This window comes from Athene cunicularia (assembly GCF_003259725.1).
Source record: "Athene cunicularia isolate RWA chromosome 2 unlocalized genomic scaffold, athCun1 chr2_part1, whole genome shotgun sequence".
Classification (NCBI taxonomy): domain Eukaryota; kingdom Metazoa; phylum Chordata; class Aves; order Strigiformes; family Strigidae; genus Athene; species Athene cunicularia.
Window position 1 is genome coordinate 128,658,641 of NW_020799095.1, and position 23,381 is coordinate 128,682,021.

The 23,381-nt window shown below is 38.4% G+C and overlaps 1 protein-coding gene across 1 annotated transcript in view; it reads left to right on the forward strand.

Annotated features, from left to right (window-relative positions):
• The window catches only part of DPY19L4 (dpy-19 like 4), a 34,479-nt gene extending 14,431 nt beyond the window's left edge, over positions 1 to 20,048 (forward strand). The window contains exons 13-18 of the mRNA XM_026841796.1: positions 653 to 773; positions 2,273 to 2,329; positions 4,646 to 4,728; positions 6,499 to 6,631; positions 9,247 to 9,405; positions 13,100 to 20,048. Of these exons, the coding sequence (XP_026697597.1) occupies positions 653 to 773; positions 2,273 to 2,329; positions 4,646 to 4,728; positions 6,499 to 6,631; positions 9,247 to 9,405; positions 13,100 to 13,264 (718 nt within the window). The 3' untranslated portion in view covers positions 13,265 to 20,048. The remainder of the gene's footprint in view (positions 1 to 652; positions 774 to 2,272; positions 2,330 to 4,645; positions 4,729 to 6,498; positions 6,632 to 9,246; positions 9,406 to 13,099) is intronic.
• Positions 20,049 to 23,381: the final 3,333 nt, after the last annotated feature.

Consider the following 23,381-nt stretch of genomic DNA (forward strand, 5'->3'; position numbering starts at 1 on the left):
GTCCTTAAAGCTACAGAAGCTAATGTGCAGAAGGCATTACTGTTCTAATCTTGTGTCTCAGCTATATCAGCTTGAAGGTGACAGACTTGTGTTTGTATTACACTTATCGTCCTAAAATCTGAACATTCACAAATTCTTAAAGTGAGCAGACTGTTGCGTTACCATGTAGTTGTTTTAACTTGACTAGTCTACCCTTAAGAGGCAGACAATACCAGCAAATCATAAATTGTTTATTAAATATTTTCCTTTCCTTTCTTCGGGAACTCCCTTATAGTACAGTGTCTGTACAGCTTTGCTGAATAGCTGCTTTTTATCCTTGCTTGGCTGAAAAACCGCAACAGCCAAGTGACTTTACTAGTCTCTTTGTTTTTCTTTCATCCTTCCCTGAACTCTGTGAAGATTTTTATCATCTTTTACCTTGGATCTTGCTTCTACATCTTGCAACAGACAATCAGCTGCTTGCTCTTCTGCTAGAGGTTTCTTTGATTTACCCTTCAGTGCCATCAAGTTTGACCTCAGATTGCTTGAACATCCAGACTGTATTTGACATATGAACAAAATCTGAATGTTTTTATAAATAGTATTTTTAGAAATGTTTTTATAAATACAGAGACATGCACAGTCCTAGCTAAGTTATTGAAATGTTTTTCAGAATGAAATATCTATGGACACCTTATGTTTGCATGCTTGCTGCATTTGGTGTGTGCTCTCCTGAACTTTGGATGACGCTTTTCAAGTGGCTTCGACTGAAAGCTGTGCACCCAATACTGCTGGTGAGTTGCTGATGTCTTGGGAATTACAGCTAGCAAGCATATAACTTTTCAAACAACAATTACCTAAGACCTTTAGAAGAACCCGTTAAAAGAACATGTAGTTCTGTGAGCAGTGGATCTCATATAGTCTGCTTTTTTTATGTCTTTTGTTCTTAATATTATGCTTTCATGCTTTCACATGTCCTCTGGTACCTGGTGATAAGGTTGTGTTCACACTATACAACCTTTCCTCATAAAAAGCAGAGCTGTCTTCATCTCTGTCTCTTTCTTCATCTGTTTCATTTCTTCTAACAAATCTTTGAGACCTCAAGCTGTCTGTCATATTTAGTTGAGACCAGCCAAGAAGGTCATGTGCTTTTTAGGAGGAGTGCAGAAGAAAAAGTACAGACGTGCAGGCGAGCATCAGTATAAGCCTTGTTTCACTAAGAAATGGTGCTAAAAAGTGGTAGTTAGCTATATTTAATTGCTGAGAGTAAGGCTGCTTCATAAGAAATGGTAAGTGGAATTACTCTGCATAAGATTTGTTCATGTGTGGCCATTATAGAGAAGTGTTAGATTGAAAATGAGCTTGTGCTACAGTGCAAACAACTCCCCCAGTCCAACCCTAGCTTAATTCTTAATAAAAAATAAATTGCTTTGTGCAATTTTTAGAAGCCTTGTGCATTTGTTTTATTAATAGAATAAAGATAGGATATTATTTACCTTAATTTTGAGAGGCTTATAGGAATAAATATTTTATACTTAAACAGAGATTGACTATGTCACTTGTGAAAATGCCATACACTGTTACATCAGAAAAATTGACAGTGTTCTTCCAATCAAGGAGTAGCAGTATGTTCATGTACATGGTAAACACATTTTTTTATATACCTCATGCTTTCTGCTATATAGACCTGCTTTTTTAATACTAACACAGTAGACGTGTTAATAGCTTATTATCAAGCGAATGCCATGTGTGCATTCCTCACCAAATGTTTCCTGTACCACATGAGCTATTTTCTCCTTTTTGCAAAGCAAAAATTATACCAGCTAGAATGATGGTGTGGTGAAGAATGGGTTTCTGGGTTTTGCATGTTAATATTGTTAATCTGAACAAAGCATCAACAAGATCAGAGGTTTGATATGTTTGTTTTGTACTTTTTTCCTTTCTCAGATTATTTCATTGCATTTGTATGTGAGGTGTTTCCTTCTGTTCCCTACATCATGTGCACATTGCATCATTGTTATTTCAGTAGCAATTAACCATCTCTGATATTGATGGTAAAGTTATCGTGGGTCAGATAAGTTCTCCCATGCTAAATTAGGCAAAATCTTGTTTGCAGAGAGTTTTTTTGCCTGGTAGAAAACCACAACATTTCACCTATGGTCACTCTAAGGTTTCAGGCATAAATGTAGCCTACTATATGAGTAGATCAGCAGATAGTCCAAGGTTGGAGAACAGAGAATGGTATGTATGCCATTTCTTCTTCTAAGAAGAATTGTATTCTTATATTTTCTAGGCTCTTATTCTGAGTATGGCAGTTCCCACAATAATTGGATTCAGCTTGTGGAAAGAGGTAAGAAAAGTACCTTTGTGGTTTTTATTTTGTATGTAGGAACAATGTGAATCAAAATGATGAGCAAATATAATGGTGTGCTTGGTGAAATGAAATATAGATCATGAAATTAAAGCTGTCATCCACTGAAAATATGGTGGGGGGGTTGCTGAGGTATTTTCCAATTTAATTTGTTAACAAATGCTTATTGTGATTAAGAAATACTTAAATTTAAATGAAGACTTTGTTATATTCAGATATTATGCTTTGGATATAGAAACTGACTCAACAAAGAAAATGCTGCCAAATAAAAACTCAAGAGATTGAAAACTGTTGCCCCAATCTTTAGTAAGAGGGAGTTAGTTTAGATGGAAGTAAAACTATGTGAGGCCTACGCAAATAATCTGTTTGCACAAAGCTCCCATCACATTCTAATGGAGTTAAATCTTTCGTGCAGAGCACTTTATAGAGGTATGCATATACTACAATACAGGGATTGTAGCTACAGATGTTTCCATGTTTAAAATACTTAGTTCTTTATTGCAAGTCACAGGCAGACTGGGACAAGAATACTTGAAAATTATTTTTTAAATTTCTGGAAATGCAAAAAATGTGGAAAGTATCCCATAAAGTGTAACCCTCTGCTATACTGACATAGCTTCAAAATAATTAGTTTGAACAGTTTAATAAGAATTCAAATATAAAAGCCAGTCTTGACCAACAGTATTTTAACAGATTTTGTAAGACCTATCATCATAGAAATTTTGATCTCAGTGTAATCTGACTCTTTACATATTTCTGCTGGAGCTCAAGATATTCTCCTGAAAAAAAGCTACAGTTGCTCAAAAGAGTTTTGAAATCTGTTACAATAGAGGAAACTAGTTGAGTTGACCAAATCTTTTCAGATTACTTTTTACTAAAAGCAGTGTGGGGGTTTGAACTCTAGAGGGCTTCATCCATTGCAGATCCAGCTTTTGGTTTTAGGCAGTGGTGAACAGTTTGCTCTTTTGGTTCATAACATCTCTGATCTTGGAAACTTTGATTCATAGTAATGAGACTGTGCAAATGCCCTGGGACTCTTAATCTATTACCGTGGCTATAAATGTCTGAGTGTACAGCTCAGCATCTTTCTGCTTGGCTGCCTTCTGGCTCAGTCTGGCATAATCCCTCATCGAGCTAGATTCTTCTAAGGGCTCTGATTGATAAGTAAAGTTGCTTCTCCTTAGGGTGGCAGTAGCAGTTCCTCTTCTGTGTCCATCTGTTGTCCTGGGGACAGTTCAGGTAGGTGTATAGCAGCACTGCTACAGCTTTGGGCCCTGATGCAAACATGGCAGTTGTTCTTGTGTACCCTAATATGTAGACTGCTATCACTTGACAGCTGAATTGTCCAGGTAATGGGGTGAAAACTCCTCAGTTAAAAGCAGGCTTCCACTTCCAATTGTCTGTCCACTATGGCTGTCCCAAGGTTAGTTGTCTGTTTAGTCTGGCATAACCTGTAAACTTTATCCTTTTCAAAAAGAACTGGCATATGGTTGCTTTCACTTAGCATTTACAACAGCATGAACATGGCTTCAGCCCCTCAAGGCTGGCCAGCTTCTAGCCATGCCTTCTTCAGATAAACATGCAAAATGGCTAAAGAACTAACAGAATATACCATCTTAATAAAGGCCCTGTTGTTCCTTCACCCCTCAAACCTGACAGGATAGGGAAGCCATGGTGCAGGCTTGCAGTCTGGGCTGGTCTGGAGGAGTTGGCATTCTGTCTAACTTCCCAGAATCCCTCCTTTTCCTAGAATGTTTCTTTAAAGAGCATAAACTGAAATATCCTACTTCATACAATACAGCATACTTTCCTTCACTGCAGTGATTGAAGTAAAAGTCAGAGGAAAGTCCAGGGCAGATTACCCACAATGATTTTCTGGGAAATGTCTTCTCTCCAGTCCAATCCCTCCAACTCAAGCAGGATTACCATGAGAGATTTATCAGCTTCTTCAGTGCCTTATTTATATGCCTTTGCATATGAAAATCTGAACTATGGTTCTGATGCATTTAAGGCCAGTTGATGACTGTTGTTGCCATGTAGGTTTCCATGGGTTTTTAAAAAAAATTTATTATAAGTATTCTAATAAAATAGAGAAAGGGGACTTATTTTGGAGGAAGTCTGCTGTCAGGAAAGTATAAACTGTGTTTTGCAAAATACTCAAACAAAAGTACCAATTAGGTGGGAAAACTCCGATTAAACCCTTTTCTCTTGTGTTTCTTAAAGCCTGAATATAGTGAGATGTTCTATAGTTCTGGGTTTTTTAACTGTAAGTAATCAAAAATACGTTTCCTTCAGTTTTTCCCTAGGATAATGACAGAGCTTTCAGAACTACAGGAATTCTATGATCCTGATACAGTAGAACTTATGACATGGATAAAGTAAGTGTGAAGTCCTAAATTTCTGTTTTATTGTTTTACGTCAGGGTATTTTTATCTCAGCATTTTGTGAAGCTACCTCTATTAATCGGAGTTTTCCCTTGCTAAGTTGTTCCATGATGTATGGGAGGAGAAACGTGTATTTTAAGTTTGGTAATGTTCCTGTAGAAAGAAACAGGAATATATCATTGATTACAAGAAGAGAAAATCCTGAAACAGGCAAGCAAATCATGTTTAATATAATTATTAGACCTAATTTCCAGATAAAGGTGGACATCTTAGTACTTGGTTCTTTGCCTGCTAGCTTTTCAGTAGATTAGAGGATTCATGTTGATTGTAATGCCAGTGGGGGACAGAAACCCTGAAAGTTTTGTGTGCATGAGCCAGTAAAATGAAATGCCTGAATGTGAGCATGTAGAGACTTCAGTCAGCATATGTGCAGTGTAACATGTACAATTCAAACTTTCCCTTTGACCAGAAGACTGAAAGGCCTGTCTAAGGCAGGGCGTAGCAAATACTGAGCTATGTTACATAGTTCATACCGAGACATATACGTGGCTAATACAGAGTCAGGTTATTTTCACAGATACATTTTTCTTCTCACTGGAAGTTTTAGAACTGGATTCTGGGCTCCTTCAATCTGACTTTGAACTATGTCATTAGGAATGTGCACTTGTCTGAAAATTAGATCCCCTGTGTTCAGATAACTTACCTTTAACTGTGTTTTTTTTAGAATATTATTTTCTGTATTATGTAGTTTTAATGTCAACCTGTTCATCTTCAGAAAAGGCAAGGCTAGTAATTATGGTGTTCCAGCCAATTTCTTCTTTCTGTTGATAGTAGTGTATGTTGTTTGTCACTGCTGTAGCTTTTCCAGGCAGCAGGTGGAATAATGCCAAGTACCTAATGGCTTTTACATTAGTCTGCATATATTACACTTCAAGTACATAATTAATCATGGTGAATTGCATTGAGATTCACTCAGCTAAGAGCAATTTGACTACCCTTATTTGTGGCAGCTGTTCATATTTTTAATGAAAATAAAGACTTTTTTTTTCTTAAGGATATACTTAGATACCCATATTGGAATTTTAATTGAATATAATTACAGTATATTTTCTTAAAATTTTCTCTCCGATAATATGAATTTATTTTGAATTTTCTCTGCAGGAAGAGTTGCCCGAAGTCTAGTAAAATGTGACAGTGACTCCTTTCACTAATGCAGGAATACAAATAGTCAAAAGATGAAGCTGAACCTAGAAACATAATTACTGTAGACATTATTCTGTATAATGGCATTGTTTACTCATAGATGATGAAATACATGGTCCTAAAGATCAAATTAAAATAATCACAAATCTTTCCCTTACAAGATAACATCATATTGTTTCTCCTTCTACCTACCCTCCCTCCCAAGCTTGTTTTGTCACAAGTCAGCAACTGTTCAGAAAAGCAGTAGCTTAGTCCATTCCGAGACCACTCTGAATGGTGCTCCAGGGATTGCAAGGAGAGGACGAGGAGGTCCATCAGCCCTTGCCCAGCGGGAGACCATCCTTGCAAACTCCATATTGCTGCAGGTCTGGGCTTTTCCCAGCAACGAAACTACTGCCCCTGCAGCATTAACACCAGTGTAATTAGCCCCCCAATGATATCTTCATTTACTCCAGTTCATACCATAGTGCTTAAAATATGCACACAGTGTATAAAATTAAAAACATTGTTTTGAGAAATACATCCTGTACTCAGATGTGTGTGTTGATGTTGCTTTTGCAGACGACAGGCTCCCGTGGCTGCTGTGTTTGCAGGCAGCCCACAGTTAATGGGTGTGATTAAGCTTTGTACCGGATGGATGGTGTCGAGCTTGCCTTTATATAATGATGATGATCTCATAAAAAGAAATGAAAATGTGAGTATCCAATTCCATAAATGTGTGTGTATTATCAGGGATTTATAGACTGTTCCATCATGTAAGACTGAAGTGCCTATCTGAGTGGGAGTACTGTAAATGTTAATGCTTCAGAGAAGATGACCTTGTAACATTCCTCATGACACTTATTTGCATTGCCCTTCTGTGCTGCCCAGGCCACCTGGCAATGCAAATTATTTGTTTGGTGCCAGTCCAATTACTGCCTTTTGTTCAAAGTGTTTACAGTCTAAGGTGAGAAAAGAGCATGATGTCTTGTGAAGAAAGTTTACAAGATAAAACCAATACATAATTTATAAGCTCATGAACAAGATTCCTTACTGAGCGGTGTGACCATACTGAGATTTAGGCAAGCTGTAATTTCTGAATGATTGCCTGCAAATTTTATTCTGCGTATTTTGTCACAGAGAAGATCACAAAGCAGAACAGACTTGCCCAGTGACTGCCTAGCAAAGAAATCAAAATTTCTAGATTACATTAGTTCTTAGTCTGTATTTGGGCACACCAAGATTGCAGTAGGCAGATGGAAATTTCTAGCAAGATACTGAACTTGGAAAGCATTTCACAGGAACTGTCTTCCTCTTCATCCAAATGTAGTGAGAAAAAAAAAAGTCAAATATATTGGAAGGAAAAAGGATGTAGGAGTCCAGCAAACAAGGAAGGGAGTATCAAGTAGATTATTAGTGCTTCACTCTGTCCTGAAACAAATATCAAAATATTTCTGAAGACTTTTCAAACCACTTGAAGTATATGAGAGGAGAACATGCCATCAGCAGAGACAAATGTCTGGCCGTTACCTCACCTATTTTGGAGATTTCACAGAATCACAGAATCATTCAGGTTGGAAAAGACCCTTAGGATCATCGAGTCCAACCCTCAGCCCTAGTCTACAAAGCTCTCCCCTACACCATATCCCCCAGCATCTCATCTGAATGACCCTTAAACACCTCCAGGGATGGTGACTCCACCACCTCCCTGGGCAGCCTATTCCACTGTCTGACCACTCTTTCTGTGAAAATTTTTTTCCTAATGTCCAGTCTAAACCTCCCCTGTTGCAGTTTAAAGCCATTCCCCCTTGTTCTGTCACTAACCACCTGTGAGAAGAGACCAGCACCAACCTCTCTACAATGTCCTTTCAGGTAGCTGTAGAGAGTGGTGAGGTCTCCTTTCAGCCTTCTCCTCAAACTGAACAGTCCCAGCTCCTTCAATCGCTCCTCACAAGATGTATTCTCCAAGCCCTTCACCAGCTTCGTTATCCTCCTCTGCACCCGCTCCAGCACCTCGATATCTCTCTTGTATTGAGGTTCCCAAAACTGGACACAGTACTCCAGGTGTGGCCTCACCAGTGCAGAGCACAGGGGGACCATCACCTCCCTGCTTCTGCTGGTCACACTGTCTCTAATACAAGCCAGGGTGCCGTTGGCTTTCTGGGCCACCTGGGCACACTGCTGGCTCATGTTCAGCTGCTTGTCAGTCAGAACCCCCAGATCCTTCTCTTCCACACAGCTCTCCAGCCACACCTCCCCAAGCCTGTACCGATGCTTGTTGTGCCCAAGTTGTTGTGGCCCAAGTGCAGGACCTGGCACTTGGCCTTTTGAAGCTCATCCTATTGATGTTGGCTCACTGATCCAATCTATCGAAGTCTCTCTGTAGAGCCTCCTTCTCTTCATGCAGATCAACACTCCCGCTTAACTTGGTGTCGTCTGCAAATTTACAGATGATACACTCTATGTCCTTATCAAGATCATCAATAAAGATGTTGAACAGAAATGGTACCAACACCAAGCCCTGCGGAACACCACTTGTGACCGGCCACCAGCTGGATTTATCTCCATTGACCACCACTCACAAGCCAGCCAGTGCTTGACCCAGCAGATTGTTCACTCATCCAGGCCATGAGCAGCCAGTTTTTCTATGAGAATTCTATGGGGAACTGTGTCAAATGCTTTTCAAAGATCCAAGTAGACAATATCCACAGTTTTTCCCTGGTCCAATAGTTGGGTCATCTTGTTATAGAAGGAGATCAGGTTTGTCAGGCAGGACCTGCCTTTCATAAACCCATGCTGACTAGGCCTGATCCCCTGGTTGTCCATTATATGACTTTTAATGGCACTCAAGAAGACCTGCTCCATGACCTTCCCTGGCACCGGGGTCAGACTGACAGGTCTATAGTTTCCTGGATCGTCCTTTCTGCCTCTCTTGTAGCTGGGTGTCATATTTGCCACCCTCCACCCCAATGGGACCTCCCCAGTGAGCCATGATTTCAGGTAAATCATGGACAGCAGCTTGGTGAGCACATCTGCCAACATTTTCAGCACCCCTGGGTGTAACCCATCTGGTCCCACAGACTTGTGTGCATCCAAGCGGTGTAGCAGGTCTCTGACCACCTCCTCAACTGTGCTGACCTCAGTCTGCTTCCCCTCCCCATCTCCCAGCTCATGAGGCTGGGTGTCCAGGGAACCATTTCAAACCCAAACATTTTATAGCGTGGTGTGTACATATAATATGTTATTGCATCTAGGTGATGTTGTTCCCCCTCTCCCCCAAGTATTTATCACAGATTTTTCATTGCATGAACATGTTTTCTTATTTTATAGATTTATCAGATCTATTCAAAGAGGTCAGCAGAGGATATTTATAAGATACTCACATCTTACAAAGCCAATTTTCTGATTATTGAAGATTCAATCTGCAATGAAGTGGGACCTGTAAGAGGATGTAGAGTTAAAGACCTGTTGGATATTGCTAATGGTCATGTAAGTAACACTTAAAAAAAAATGAATGTTTGAATGCATAAATAATTAATTTTAAAAGAAATCTTCTTATAATGGTGATCTTATTTTTTCTAATTGTAATCAACATGTAGACAGACTCGTAAATTTTATGTGATCAATTAATTAAATTTTGGTTTGTCTGTTTCTTATACACCTGTAATCTTACCTCATACTATTCTTTAACTGTGCTAATCCCTCCTAGTATACGAGTATCTAGCTGTGCTGCTTTTCTGCCAATCATTAAATACCATTTAACTATATATAAATGTTTTAAGACTGTAACACCTGAATAGATTATTACAAAAGTAGTGAAGGCCTGCCCTAGAAGGTATTCTTCACGAGCTTTAAAGATGAAATTTTAAAATGGATAAACTCAGTTGTTCTAAAATTCTGCCTGGGTTGAGGACTAGGCTGCCATTCAGTTCAGTACCACCTGTTTGGTACTGATGAGGTTACAAGTCTATTTGGTTCAGTCTTGCAGATGGGTTAGCACCCCATAGACAGTTTAAGCCACAGCTGGTAGAAAGATTGGTTGAATAAACTGTAGAGTTATGAAGCTATCTGTGAATGCTACTGCAGTATCTGTTCTGAATGCTGATAGTGCTGCTCTTGCTGCCAAAGCAGGGAATGAAATGGGGTTTATAAAGTGATCTTTTTACCACTTGTTCCATCTGCTTCTTGGGAATCCACAAAAGCTTGGACTTTATAAAGGCATGAGTAGCCCTAAACTCCCTTAGGGTTTGGTTGCTTATTCTCTGGTCAAGAGGAGAGAGGGAGTCTCCAGTTACTTCTAAAGCAGTCATAGGTTACATTTATAGTTTGAATGAGCTTCTTTTTTTTTTTTTTTTTGATACATACGTTTCTAGTATATAATTTTTGTATTCCGTTCTTGGGGAAAAATCCAAACTGTTCATCTGTGTTAGGTATTTTATAAGCTCTACTTTTGATGATACACGTTTCAAAAGAATTTGTAATGCAAGCATGTAATTTCTGTAGTTGCTTTCATTTGGGGGGGGTAATTATAGGGGTGGTATGTTTTTGGGGGATTATTTTTTAATTTTCCCAGGAATCTACAACTGGTATCAGTTTCACTTGTAGGTTTCCTGGCCAGTTTATCCGTGGAGGATATTGTCTCTGTTTTTCTATTAACTTCCTTACCTGTTGTGGTTTAACCCCAGACAGCAACTAAGTAAGCATCATGCAGCTGCTCTCTCACTCCTCCCCCCTCCCAGTGGGATGAGGAGGGGAATCAGAAAAAAAAGTAAAACTCGTGGGTTGAGATAAGAACAGTTTGACTAAAATAAAATATAATAATAACAATAATAACTAGACTATAATGTTACCAATAATAAAATATAATAAAATAATACTGTTAATAATTGTAATGAAAATGAAGGTAACAGAGATAAATAAAACCCAAGAAAAGACAAGTGATGTACAATGCAGTTGCTCACCACCTGCTGGTATGCCTGAGCAGTGTTCCACCCCTCCCAGCCAACTCCCCCCAGTTTATATACTGACATTCTATGGTATGGAATATCCCCTTGGCTAGTTCAGGAGGTCGGCTGTTGTGGCTGTGCTCCCTCCCAGCTTCTTGAGCACCTGCTCACTGGCAGAGCGTGGGAAACTGAAAAATCCTTGACTTAGGATAAATGCTACTTAGCAACAATTAAACATCAGTGTGTTATCAACATTATTCTCACACTAAATCCAAAACACAGCACTGTACCAGCTACTAGGAAGAAAATTAATTATATTGCAGCTAAAACCAGGATGCCATTGATGAAATCTATCCTGCTTTCTTTGTCTTGCTGATAAAATCATGTATGCCATGATTATTCCATGTCATAACCAATATATTGTACCATAATGGAGAGAGTGTGTGTATGTATGTATAACCTTCATCATTGATAATCAGCATGCTATCTCTCAGTTTCTTCTCAGATCTGTTTTTACATGAGTAAGTTCCTTTTCTCTCTTCACATTTAGGATTTCAGCTGGAACAGTTAACCACAATTTCAGGATTCCATTCCCTTGTGCCCTTTCATCTCTTATCTCCATGCTTCTGCATGCTTCTGTCTTGCACATAATCCTGATCTCATCGTAACTTCAGCAGCACAGTTTTACTGTCAGGTTTTTAAGTTTTTGTTTGATTCATATAGCAGAATAAGTTTGTTCTTTCTTTAATTCCTAACACCCAGTTATTCAGCAGCTCATCCTGAGGAACACTTCCCAGTGCTTTTCAGAGTGGTTGTTGCTTGCAATGATAATTTCAATCAAAGGGGGGAAAAAAACCTATGAAAAGACAATATCCAATGCAAGGAGCCTGTCTTTTGTAAATGCTACAAACGGTGCTGTCAGTACACAAAACCAGTCATTTACTATTTTTGTGTAATTAGAAGTGACAAGGTTTATCCTATTTATAGTGGAGAGATTAAGAAGGGGAAAAGAAGGTTCCTAATGAGAGATTTGGTTAAAATCTGTTCTGCTGAATGTCTGTAATCTAAATCTGTAATAAAACAACTGGTATATACATTTAAATGTAGATAACTGAGTGTCCAATATTTTTAGAACAAAACTGGTTGGCTAGTAATGAGCAACACTTCTGCTTCCTGTCTGTGGCTGAGTCCATACTTGGTTGGATGCTAAAAATCATAGTTGTAGAAGAAATGTTGGAATGGTCAACCAGGAATAAAATATTTTTTTTCAGAGAGTTGACATAGTTTGTTCCTGAAAGTTAGTATAGTGCGTTGTCTCAGGAAGCTTTGAAACAAAATTCTCAGTTTGATTGCTAACAAAAATTGTCAAAGTCATACTGAAAGATTGTCAAGACTTTCCAAACCAGTGGAAGCTAGTGTACATGTAGTTGTAGACTGCAGCATTTACTTATTCTCAGAGTGAGACAGTGGACAGGCTGTTATACTCTTGACAGGTCTATGGATGTGTTTTCTAAGGTAAGTGTTATTTCCTAGCTTGGACTGTGTCCTATAGACTGAGCCTGGTATCTCGTTTCTGACACTGGCTGAGAGCATATCATTATTGATAGGGTAAGACAGATGTTTTCCAGCAGTCACTTACTGAAGGACTCTAGTTCAGGGGAAATACCTTTGTGTTTGGTAGCCACTGAAAGATTTTTCTCCATGAAGTTGTCCTACTGCCTTTTTTTTTAAGCCCATGTAAATTTGTGCCATCAGAAGGGTTAGCAAAGGGATTTCTTTAAGAATATCACATAGTAGATGTTAAAAAGCATAAGCAATTTGCTTCCAAGTCAATTGGTTGGAATTTATAGGGTGATATGTGTGTGTGTCTTAAGTCTTTATTAGATTTGTCAAACTCACCTGGCCTGGAAAAGGTAATTGAGAATTTCCTTCCCTACATAGGTGGTATGCTATGTGCAGTTCAGATTTAAAGTACTGGGTAAACAGGGCATGTGGATAATTTATTGTATGAATAAAGCACATGTTTTTACTGTCTGCTATCCTGACAAAGGTATTAATTCACAAAGGCTATTTTAGATGGTTAAGCAAATTATAAGGAAATATGTTTTCAGTTTATTGGAATCCTACAATATCTATCCTAATGAAATTTACGGAATACAGGAGTAAGTTAAATGTACAGAACTACATTCTGTAACCACTTATCTTCAGTATTTTAATTAGATCTTCTTTCCTGACAGGTGGTTTGTGAGGAAGGCGACAGCTATGCCTACTCAAAATATGGACGATTTTGTCATGAAATCAAAATGAACTATTCTCCATATGTGAATTATTTTACTCGAGTATACTGGAATAGATCCTACTTTGTATATAGAATCAACACTGTGATATCTTTCCAGTCATGAAAAAGCATGCAAGCTTCTTTCTGAGGATTGATTGTGAATGAAACACAGTTGGAAAAGCTTCTTTTGATCAAGGAAGTTATTTTCGCAGATACATGCGTGCACATGCAGTGTATTGACAACTTTATTTTAACAAACTGGAATCCTTTGAACTACAGATCAACAGACAGAGATACCATTCTTGAAGGAAACAGGAAAATTTATCAATTTTACAGTCTCTACAAAGTGACAGTCTTCCACATTTTTGCATTTTTCTTCCTATTATAAATCTTCACGTAAATGAGATTTCTAACTTTAGTGTTAGAGAACTGCTGTGGATAGACTTCAGTAAATGCAGAAAAATCATTTAAAGAGCTCATTTAAGTCATACTGCTTTTATTTTCTAGCAAGAAAGCAATTGGTATCCTGAGTCCTTTCAAGTAAGTGTTTGGAGGGGTTTTTTGTTGCTGTTTTAATTCTTCCCATCTTCCACTGTAAACATTTCTGTGTTTATCAACACACATTCATACATCTTATGTGTCGCTATAGTGTTTGTTTAAATCAAATAAGGAAGATCTAATTTGAACACTTCCATAGGTGAAGACACTGATCTCTATGTGTCTTAGAGACGTGTTGATGGAAGTGCTTGTACTTAGACCTAGCTGTAGCAGTTGACAAGGTCAGATCTTCAGTTTGGAAAGAACTTGCCTTCAGGATTTTTCCATGCTTAAATGTGTATGTGTGTCTGCAGATGTGTGTCTTAGCTGCCATCAGAATGGGCCAGTATACAATCATGTGCTGTACTTGTTTTTAGGCAAGTGTAGCAGGACAACTACGTTTGCTGCTGAGACTTCTGCACTTCTGTTTCATCCCCTCTGTGTGCATGCTGGTATATGTGTGTGTCTGTGTGGGAATGGATCGGTGATACTCAATTCATTCAACTTACTGTGTGATGGTTACACTGAGATAGTGCCATAACTGTAATTTAAAACACTATAATCGCCACCATTAATAAATAGTGGTAGTAGCTATTTATATATCAGATATGCAACTACACTGAGATCTTTGAAAATTTGGGAAAGTACTCTGCAATCTTGCTTCCCTTTAAAGTTTGTCTTTCTTATATGACCCCCTTTGCCTCTACAACTATTTTTCTTAACAAATTGTCTGTTCATCCTGTTTGTTGCTGGCTGATATACTTTCAAGAAAATGAATGATGCTTTAATTCCAACTCTGGGCCTAATCCTGGTAAATGGAAATTGTAAATGGAAAATCCAATAAAAGGTAACGGTAACTTTGCTTATGTAGGTGTAGCTGGACAGAAAGCCAGGACATAAGCTTTGGAAGAAGATATTATTCACCCGTTCTGAGTTACCTTCAGTTAGGCATTCATGTAGCACCTGGCCTAGAGACCAGTCTATCAGGCATGTAGGAATGATTCTTTGGAACCCAGATATCTTTAATGAAGGATCTGGCGTAATAGGATGAACTTCCATCTGAAAAATCTGCAAGCGAAAGCTGCAAAACGATCCTTACTTCACTTGTCGATAAAATGCAAATTCAGAGATTTTAACGTTGAAATTATTAGGAATTGCAGCATGCTGGTGTATATGTGAGATTCTTATCTGCTCTATGCAGATATATTTGCTTACTTTACACTAAGAGGCAGTGCTGAGATTTTTTAAAAACCTATTATCACTATTGGAGTGATTTAAAAGAAAAAAGCATTATTGTTGTAAAAGTCAACATGTCTGTAATCTGTTTTTTACTTTCAGTTATATTTTTAGGCATATGAGTCTTGACAAGATGTTAAATTATGCGTTTAATTTGAAACCAATGTTCAGATAAATCCATCTAATATACTGGATGTGATCACTGAGAGAAACTTTTATCAGTGTAACTGAGTTACAAGTGAAAAGTGAAAAAATATCCTTTCTGGGGATAGAGTCATTGTGTTGAGGGCAGTGTGTAGTGCGTCTCTGGTCTAATGCAGCCCGCATTTATTTGCTTATGCACAAGTGCATATGTTTTACTGCACTGGACTGTTTCAGACTTTCCATTTACCTTATAGCAACATGCTAGTGTATTAACTTGAGCTATGGCAGGCCTGCTGGAGCCTTCTCTGTATGTGCTAGTATGGATGTAGATGTAGTATTTGGAAGTTTAGAGTTTCTTACACAATTTAAGTTTGTTTGAAACATTGTCAAGGAATTACATCTCTTGTGTGTCAGTCATTTACCTGCTTGAAGTTAATCATTCATGAATATCATTTCATAACAGCAATAAGGCATTCCAGGTAGCAAACTTCAGGGTTACAGCTGCACTTGGGTGGATGAAGTCACTTACGGCTTCATGCCTTAGACTGCCATGCCAAGATGCAATATTTAACTATCCTTGACTGCCTGTTGTGTTTTACCGCAGTGCTGTATGTATGTGTTACCACATAGAACGTAGTTTGAATACTTACATGTAGAGCACACATGTTAAGAGAAATGCAAATGAGGCCATTGTACAGCTAACGAAAAATACTTTGTAGCACGTTGGCCTTTATACATGTTTAAACAAACATGTTGAACTTTATTTGAACTGTGACATAGTTGTTGTTATTAGTTTTGTCATAGTTTTTAAGATATATTCTTGATACTTCAATTGATTCTGCTTTAGGAGAATCATTTAAGATTTTTACCTTGCTTTTTATATTAGAGAAAATTGTATTGCAGTACCATTGGCACAGCAGCCTTAAGTAACAGAAGGAGCCTTTTATGTGGGAGAAATATTGCTGTTGTTCCAGTAAAAAGGCGTAATTTTTAAACTGAGTGACTGGAGGAATCATATCTTACACAGAAAGTGATGAGCTTGAATTTCTTATCCAACTATGGGTTAGTAAAAATATTATTGTCTATTCTAACCTCTACCTTATGTGAAAAATAAACAGTAAGTTTCATGGTATCCCTCAGAAGAACAGCAATAGGGCATAATTACTTCCGACTTTTACACACAACCCTAGCTTGGTTTTCAGCCAGGTCGCAGGTTTAACTCCATGAAAGGGCTGGGGGAATGTTTTGCAAATTTTGATCTGTTTTGCTGTAGATGTTGCAATTCAGTTGAAACATGTGCCTTGAAAGCTTTTATTAAACAAAAACCCCCTCAATTTGTGTTTCTTTTTGTGAAGATTTCTGGTTGTTTTAATTCCTGTCTCTCTGATTTCTAGAACTTCTGTTGTGTCTTAATACCCCAGCGTCCAAGGATGCTCATGTAGTAAGTGGTGCAGCTATCTAACAGCTGTTCACTAGGAAGAAATTGCGTAGCAATTTGTACTGCTACTTTGCTGGCTTATTTCTTCCTTCAGATTTCCAATTTCTGTTATGCTTAGTAAATGCAAAAAAATTACCTTGAAAGAATAAATTGAGTATAGTATTTTCAGGCACTTACCTGTTACTGTTAGACTTGTGGATTAAAGTTAAATCAAACCACAACTAAACTGACATGTACAGTTTTGTCTTAACTTAAAAAAACTCTCTCACTTCCTGAATTACCACATACTTGAACTCAGTTGATAGATTTGCCAGATGTTTGAGACTAATTAAGGCATTTCAGAATATAAGCTTCTATTCATTTTATTTTTTAAAAATACTGTTTTCATTTCTTCCAGAGTAAATGGAAATACAGTTTAGTACAATACAATCCTAAATACAATTTCCAGTGGTGGGGTAAGGAGATACACAAATATGGAAGAAGGAGGGCCAAAAGATTTACAGGCATTGAAAATTCTTCAATCTATTTGCTCTGGTGGAATTACTGTTTACTGAAAAGTAGAAGGTTAGGGACCAATTCTTGTTCTTACCACCTTATTTTCACTTAGACATCTGCAAATGTCCAAATCTTGTGACCCTTCATCAGCTTTCCCGTGCAGTTTGTGTGAATAGGAGCTGCAAGATCAGGTGGTAGGGATTGTAAACTGTCATTGAAACACTTCTTAATGACTGCTGTTAATGGCATGTAACCTATCCTTTAACCAAAAATCTAACAAGAGAAAGCCTAGGCTGTTAGTGTGAATGCGTGGGCATGCTTGTTGTATTTGCATTTAGAGAGGTCTGGTTTACTACTGTGTTTTGAAGATGTAATGAGTAACTTCTGTTATTGCTAATGGTGATCGAATCTATAAATCTAAATATTGATGGGCAGGTGGACTCTAGAGTACTATGGTATTAGAAATGAAAGAAAAGCTGAGTTTATTCCAACACAAGCAATATTTCATGCAAACTAATACCTCAATATAAATCTGTATAATCATGCCTTTAGCACTCTTTTTAAAACTTAATTTTAGGGGGGGAAAAAAAAGTGAAAATTCTGAAACATGCAGTGTCTGTTATTTTAGTAATCATTTCTACTTCATCAGTACAGCTAAAAGTAAATATCACCATTACGTTGCTGCACTCTTACTACGCCAAATGCAGAGCTAGTGATGCCTAAAGGTCTTCTGAATTGTTTGGTACCTCAACTAGATGTTTAAATGTGTAATTAATCTGGCAGTGTTTTTGATTTCAGCACAGTTAAATGTATGTAATTCTGCCTTTCGAGTGATGTTTAAGGTTACCTATTTATTTTATGGAAAAGAGGTGGATGTTTAATGCCTTTCAAAGTTTCAAACTTTGTTACTTCAGTAATGCAGAACAATTATTGGTGGTGCTTTACTTGTTAACAGTGACATTTAGCAGTAGCGTATATAGCATATGGACATATCTATGTGCAGCTATTTAATAACAAATCTAAGGAATCCAATTCCTTTTATCCTGTTTGTTGTCTTGGACAGTTTTTTATCAAAGTAATGTATACATAGTAAATATTTTTCTCTTGTGACAAACTTTTTTTCTGTGAAAAAAAATAAAGTTGTAATAAAAGCCAAGTCCAGAAAGTGGAGTGTTTGGGACACAAACCGTTTTATGCTTTCTTTTGAGAAGTCTGATACTCTTTCACCAAAAACGTGTAGTTCATAATGAATTAACCTCCTTCCTCTGTTGTGATAATAAAATGATTTTTATATTCTATTGCATTATTTGCATATGCAATTATCAGTCAAGTGAAGACTGTGCAGTATAGCTCAAATATCTGTCTTATTGGCTGATGGAGCAGCGTAAACACTCTTGCACCTCTCAAGGATCAGCAGCCTGCTCAAACCAGATCCATGTCATGCTGACTGTAACTACCTGTTGAGACACACTGGCATGAGGATGAGGGGCAAAATATGGAATTCTTGAACTCTGACTTTCTCCCTAAAGATCTCCCTACAGCAAGCATGTCACCTGGAAATAAATTGCTATGCAACATCAAATGCTTACTGCTTTATTTTTTTAATCAACTAATGTATCATCTGCCTTGAATTTTTACAGATCATGATTACATATATTGGAGCCTTCTATCATTTTATGATATTATTAGTAAGAGTGTAATCTTTGAATGCAGACTACTTTGTAATAATTTACCATGTAATGATATGAAAACCTTGAGATTATTTTAGTTAAACTCAGAAGATGCTAGAAATACTTTATGAAGTGCTTCTCCAAAAATCGATCATATAGCACCTAAAAAGTATATATTTATGTCTTAAATTTATAATGGTTCTGAGTTTGAACATTCATCAGACTGTTTCCTTTTAGACCAGTCAGGAAATGTGCTGATGTTGAAGTATTCAGATTTATCCATAAATTCTTCAAGCACCCAGGCTTTGTGATTGCTTAGCTGAAAGGGGAATGGAGCTTCCTGGCACCATGACATCTATATTGGTGTTTGTGTACTCTTCCATGTCATTATTCAAAACTGAGACCATGATTACCAGCTGTGAAATACAGAATATTCCATTATATAGAATAGAGTATATATTTATTTGTTTATATAAATAGGTTTATATAAAAGTGTGTATATGTATTTTATGTGTGTATATATCTCTGTATAAAATATATATTCTGATTATAATCAATGTTTGAGAGGTGTTGGGTAAAACTACTGTTGGTTTGGGGGTTTTCCCCCTTCAGCGGTAATCTGTAATCTGTTTTTAGGACCTAGTTTCCCAGATCTCCCAGTTCTTGTGGTGACCCAGACTAGGATACTTCAGTTCCCATATGCGTTTAACAAACGCGATAGACACCTTTTAATAGTAATGGGATGAAGTGCATCTCATTATTAATTAAACTGCATATATAAAATATACAAACATAGAGTAATACTGAACTGTTCAGTAGATTGTAACACCAGCAGCACATACATTTACCTTCAGAATTTTGAGTATCTTTTTAAGGCCTTGGAATTTCTTCTTGTTTCAAAGTTATAACTCTGGTGTCTGTTGTCAAGCCTTAACTCCTGATGGTAATATAACTGATGGGTTCTAGGGCAAGACTGACTTTTCTACACTGTCGCAGTAAATACCAGCAGATTCTGTAAGATGAGGGTGAATATGAAATCATGCCCTAAGCCATTCTCCCCTCTGAAGGCTGACAAAGGCCAGGCAAAAATGCAGCCACTTGCCCCTTAGTGTCTTGCGTTACACTGTCTGCAAGAGGCTCAGCACAGAAGCTGTAATCTCACCGGAGTAATTGCTGGAATGAGCACGTGGGGTTTCCTTGGTTCATCTAACTTCAACCCTGGACGGCAATACAAAATCACTGCTGCAGAAGTGATTGACCTGTTTATGCAATTTTAGAAAGCTATATTAAAATTAAATATTGTTTTCGTTTAATTGTGAAAACTTATTTCTGAAACACACTAACTGTAATTTGCATCTATTTCTGCATTATTAACACCTGGGTAAATGCTGCTACTTTTTTTTTTTTTTTCCTCCCAATTTGGCCAGTTTTACAATGAACTGAGCTGTAGTCCAAGCTGCTGACTGCATTCTAGGTCCCAGCTGTGAGAGAGAGCCAGAGGAAGGCTGTTGGGCTTGCTGGTAGTTTGGCCTCAGAATAGAAGTTCTTTCATTTAGTGGTTGCATTTCACAGTTCTCAGTTCACCAGATAAGGTTTCCTAGAGAAGAATCCTAAAAATAAATTTCGCTATGATTCTTTGGCAATAGAAGCTGACAGTGTCCTGAAGGTATTTAAGGAGCTTATTCCAGTTGTTTACATTATTTCTTCTGTGTTGTTCCCTCTAAGAGCCAAGAGCCGTCACCTCTTGGGCTAATGCAGTATCAGTCTGTGGTTTCTGCTTCAGTTTCATAGGAAGAGTAAAGTTCCTTTGGAAAATACAGCTACACAGAAAGAGCCATACCGTTTTCTTGGCAGTGTCCTCAAAAGAATAAGAGGTTACTCCAGAATGGCCAGTCTTGTAGCATTTAGATATATACTGTACATGCCTATACACATATAATACAGTTTTTGAGAATTGCTTACCCTTCCTTAAACTGTTTAGCTGCCAGTTGATCCTTGACAAGCACATAAAATCAGCTGTGAACAGTGGAAAAATTTTTTTGCTGGTTTTCAAAGTGATTACTAGGACAGAGTATCACCCACTGACCATAGAGAGCCCCAAACATGAGCCTGTGCTTTGATTTCCATGATCCTCATTAGCTGAACTGCACCTCCCTCCCCACCCCACAATTCCAGAAGAAAAGTGGTTTTAATTGAAAAGGCTGATATGGCAGAGATGTTTAATATTTTCATAGAATCATAGAATGGTTTGGGTTCGAAGGGACTTCAAAGCTCATCTAGTTCCCACCCCCCTGCCATGGGCAGGGACACCTTCCACTAGCCCAGGTTGCTCAAAGCCCCGTCCAACCTGGCCTGGAACACTGCCAGGGAGGGGGCAGCCACAGCTGCTCTGGGCAACCTGTGCCAGTGTCTCACCACCCTCAGTGAAGAATTTCTTCCTTATGTCTAATTTAATCCACCCTCTTTCAGTTTAGAACCATTCCCCCTCATCCTATCCCTACACTCCCTGATAAAGAGTCCCTCCCCATCTTTCCTGTAGCCCCTTTAAGTACTGGAAGGCCGCTATAAGGTCTTCCCAGAGTATTCTCCAGGCTGAACAACCTCAGCTCTCTCAGCCTGTCCTTTTATGGGAGGTGCTCCAGCCCCCTGATCATCAAGACTTTCCTATTTCTAACAAAAAAATATAATTTGGTCCTTTTGTTATCATTTGAAAAAAACATCCAAACAGCCCATTACAAATAACTTCTACCATTTCAAAACATTTAATGCATGTATAACTGCCCAACACCAGTAAGAACATGTCTGGCTGGGATGCAGCCACGCAATTTTAGAGCTGGTAATCACAGTCAATCGCATCTCAGAAGTGTTTGTTTCTCTTTAAATTGTAGGGTAGGATTTGCATCCATAAATTAATGTATATTTGTTTTGTCACAACACAGGTTTTGTGCAATTGGGTATTGAAAATAACATAGTTGTCCTAGTAAGTATCCATAGCGGCAAGCTTGTTGCTGGTTCTGCTCTTTAAGGTGCATCATAAATTCTGTCAGTGGGGTCACGTGCAGCAGAAGCCTAAATTTACATCACCAGAATGCTGTCTTAGTGAATGTATTAACAACGCATCGGTTCCTATATGTGAGGGAGTACTGTGAACAAAATCCAGCTTATATCTTGACAGGTTGTAGACAACACTGTGTGTTTCTAAATACGTGAGTATAAGAGACTAGACAGGGCAGAATGTTGTAACGTAGGCTAAAATTGGGCGCTTGGATTTTGAGAGGATTTGTTTGTTGAGAGTTTGTGTAAGGCCAGCAGGATGCGTCACATTTCAGAAGAGGGTATGTTGCTCTGTATCTCAGTATTGATCTAAACTTGTCCTGAACTGAACATTTGTTCAGGTGATCTGGCTGGCTCATTAAGTGTCATAAGTTCATGAGCTTTCTAGTGCCTTTGTGAGACAGGGAATTATTCACATTTTATTGTTATATAGGACACAAAGAGTAAAGATAATGCACTCAAAGCTTGCTACAGGGGTTAACCATGGATGGATCTTGATGATTACTTTCCTGTTGTTACAAGTAAACATATCCTTAAAAATATGTGGGCTTACTTTTTGCCTTTCCAGTCTAAGATCTCAAAAATCTGATATTTAGAACCAATAATCTCTTCACCTTGATAGGGTAAAAATAAAGGCTGACAGCTTGTAGTAATGTGATGTGATCTCCCAGCGATCACCTCTCCTTAAAGCTGGTAATTCCCCGGGTGGCAGAGGTGCAGATCTAGCAGTTGGTTGTCATCTCTGACTTACCCGTAATATTTAACTAAAGCTGATTGAAATGGCTTCTGGCTTTCTTGAGCAAAGCTTCACTTCCAGGCTAGATATGTCATCACTGAAGTTACACACAGCTGGGAACAAACACGCCTTCCTAACAGCCTGCTAGTAAAACTAGCAAACTTGTGTTTGAAACAGAAAGAGGGAGCCTTTCTCACGGAAAAATGTTAACACAGTTTGACCAGCTGGATGCAGAGGCTCAGGAAAAGGCGGTTCCTAAGCTAAGTTCCATCACTGTGCAAGGGGAGATGTTGGTTTTGTTTATTAGCAGGGATGCAAGACGCTGCTGGGGCTTGTGCTTGGAGCAATGAGAAAGTGAATAATGTTTGGTTTGATGAGTGGTGGAGGGTGATGGACATTGGAGCGGTCTGGCTGGGATTCGTTCTTCCATCGATCACCATGCAATGATGCCCATGCCCAGCTTGTTTTACACGTGTTTTGCAGGACCGATGCATTTGCCTAATTCAGAAGGACCATTTCAGTATTGCTCTCAAGAGCTGTTCTTTTCCCGCAAGTATTTCACTGGAAGACTGAAATTTTAAAGGCAATAATTGGTGCTATTGTTCATGTATTATGCTGAGACGAGTTTTGCCCCTTTTGCCAAAAACTACATCTTCCCTGAAGGAGCAGTAACCTGTACATGCACTCCTGAAAGGCCTCGCTTCCAAGGCAAGCCCAGCTCACATGAGAAAAATACATCTGCTTGGTCACAACTATTTTTCGAAGACTCGGGCATTCCAAGGCCCTCTCTCCTTTCTGCAGTAGTGTTCTTTCCTCTGTTTCTTTTACCGGTTGCTCTTTAGCTTGGCTGGGGTTTTTCATACACGCTGAGGAAAGCAGGCGGTTTCCCGTTTTCTCCGAAGCCGCCCCCCGCGCAGCGCTGCTCCTGTCT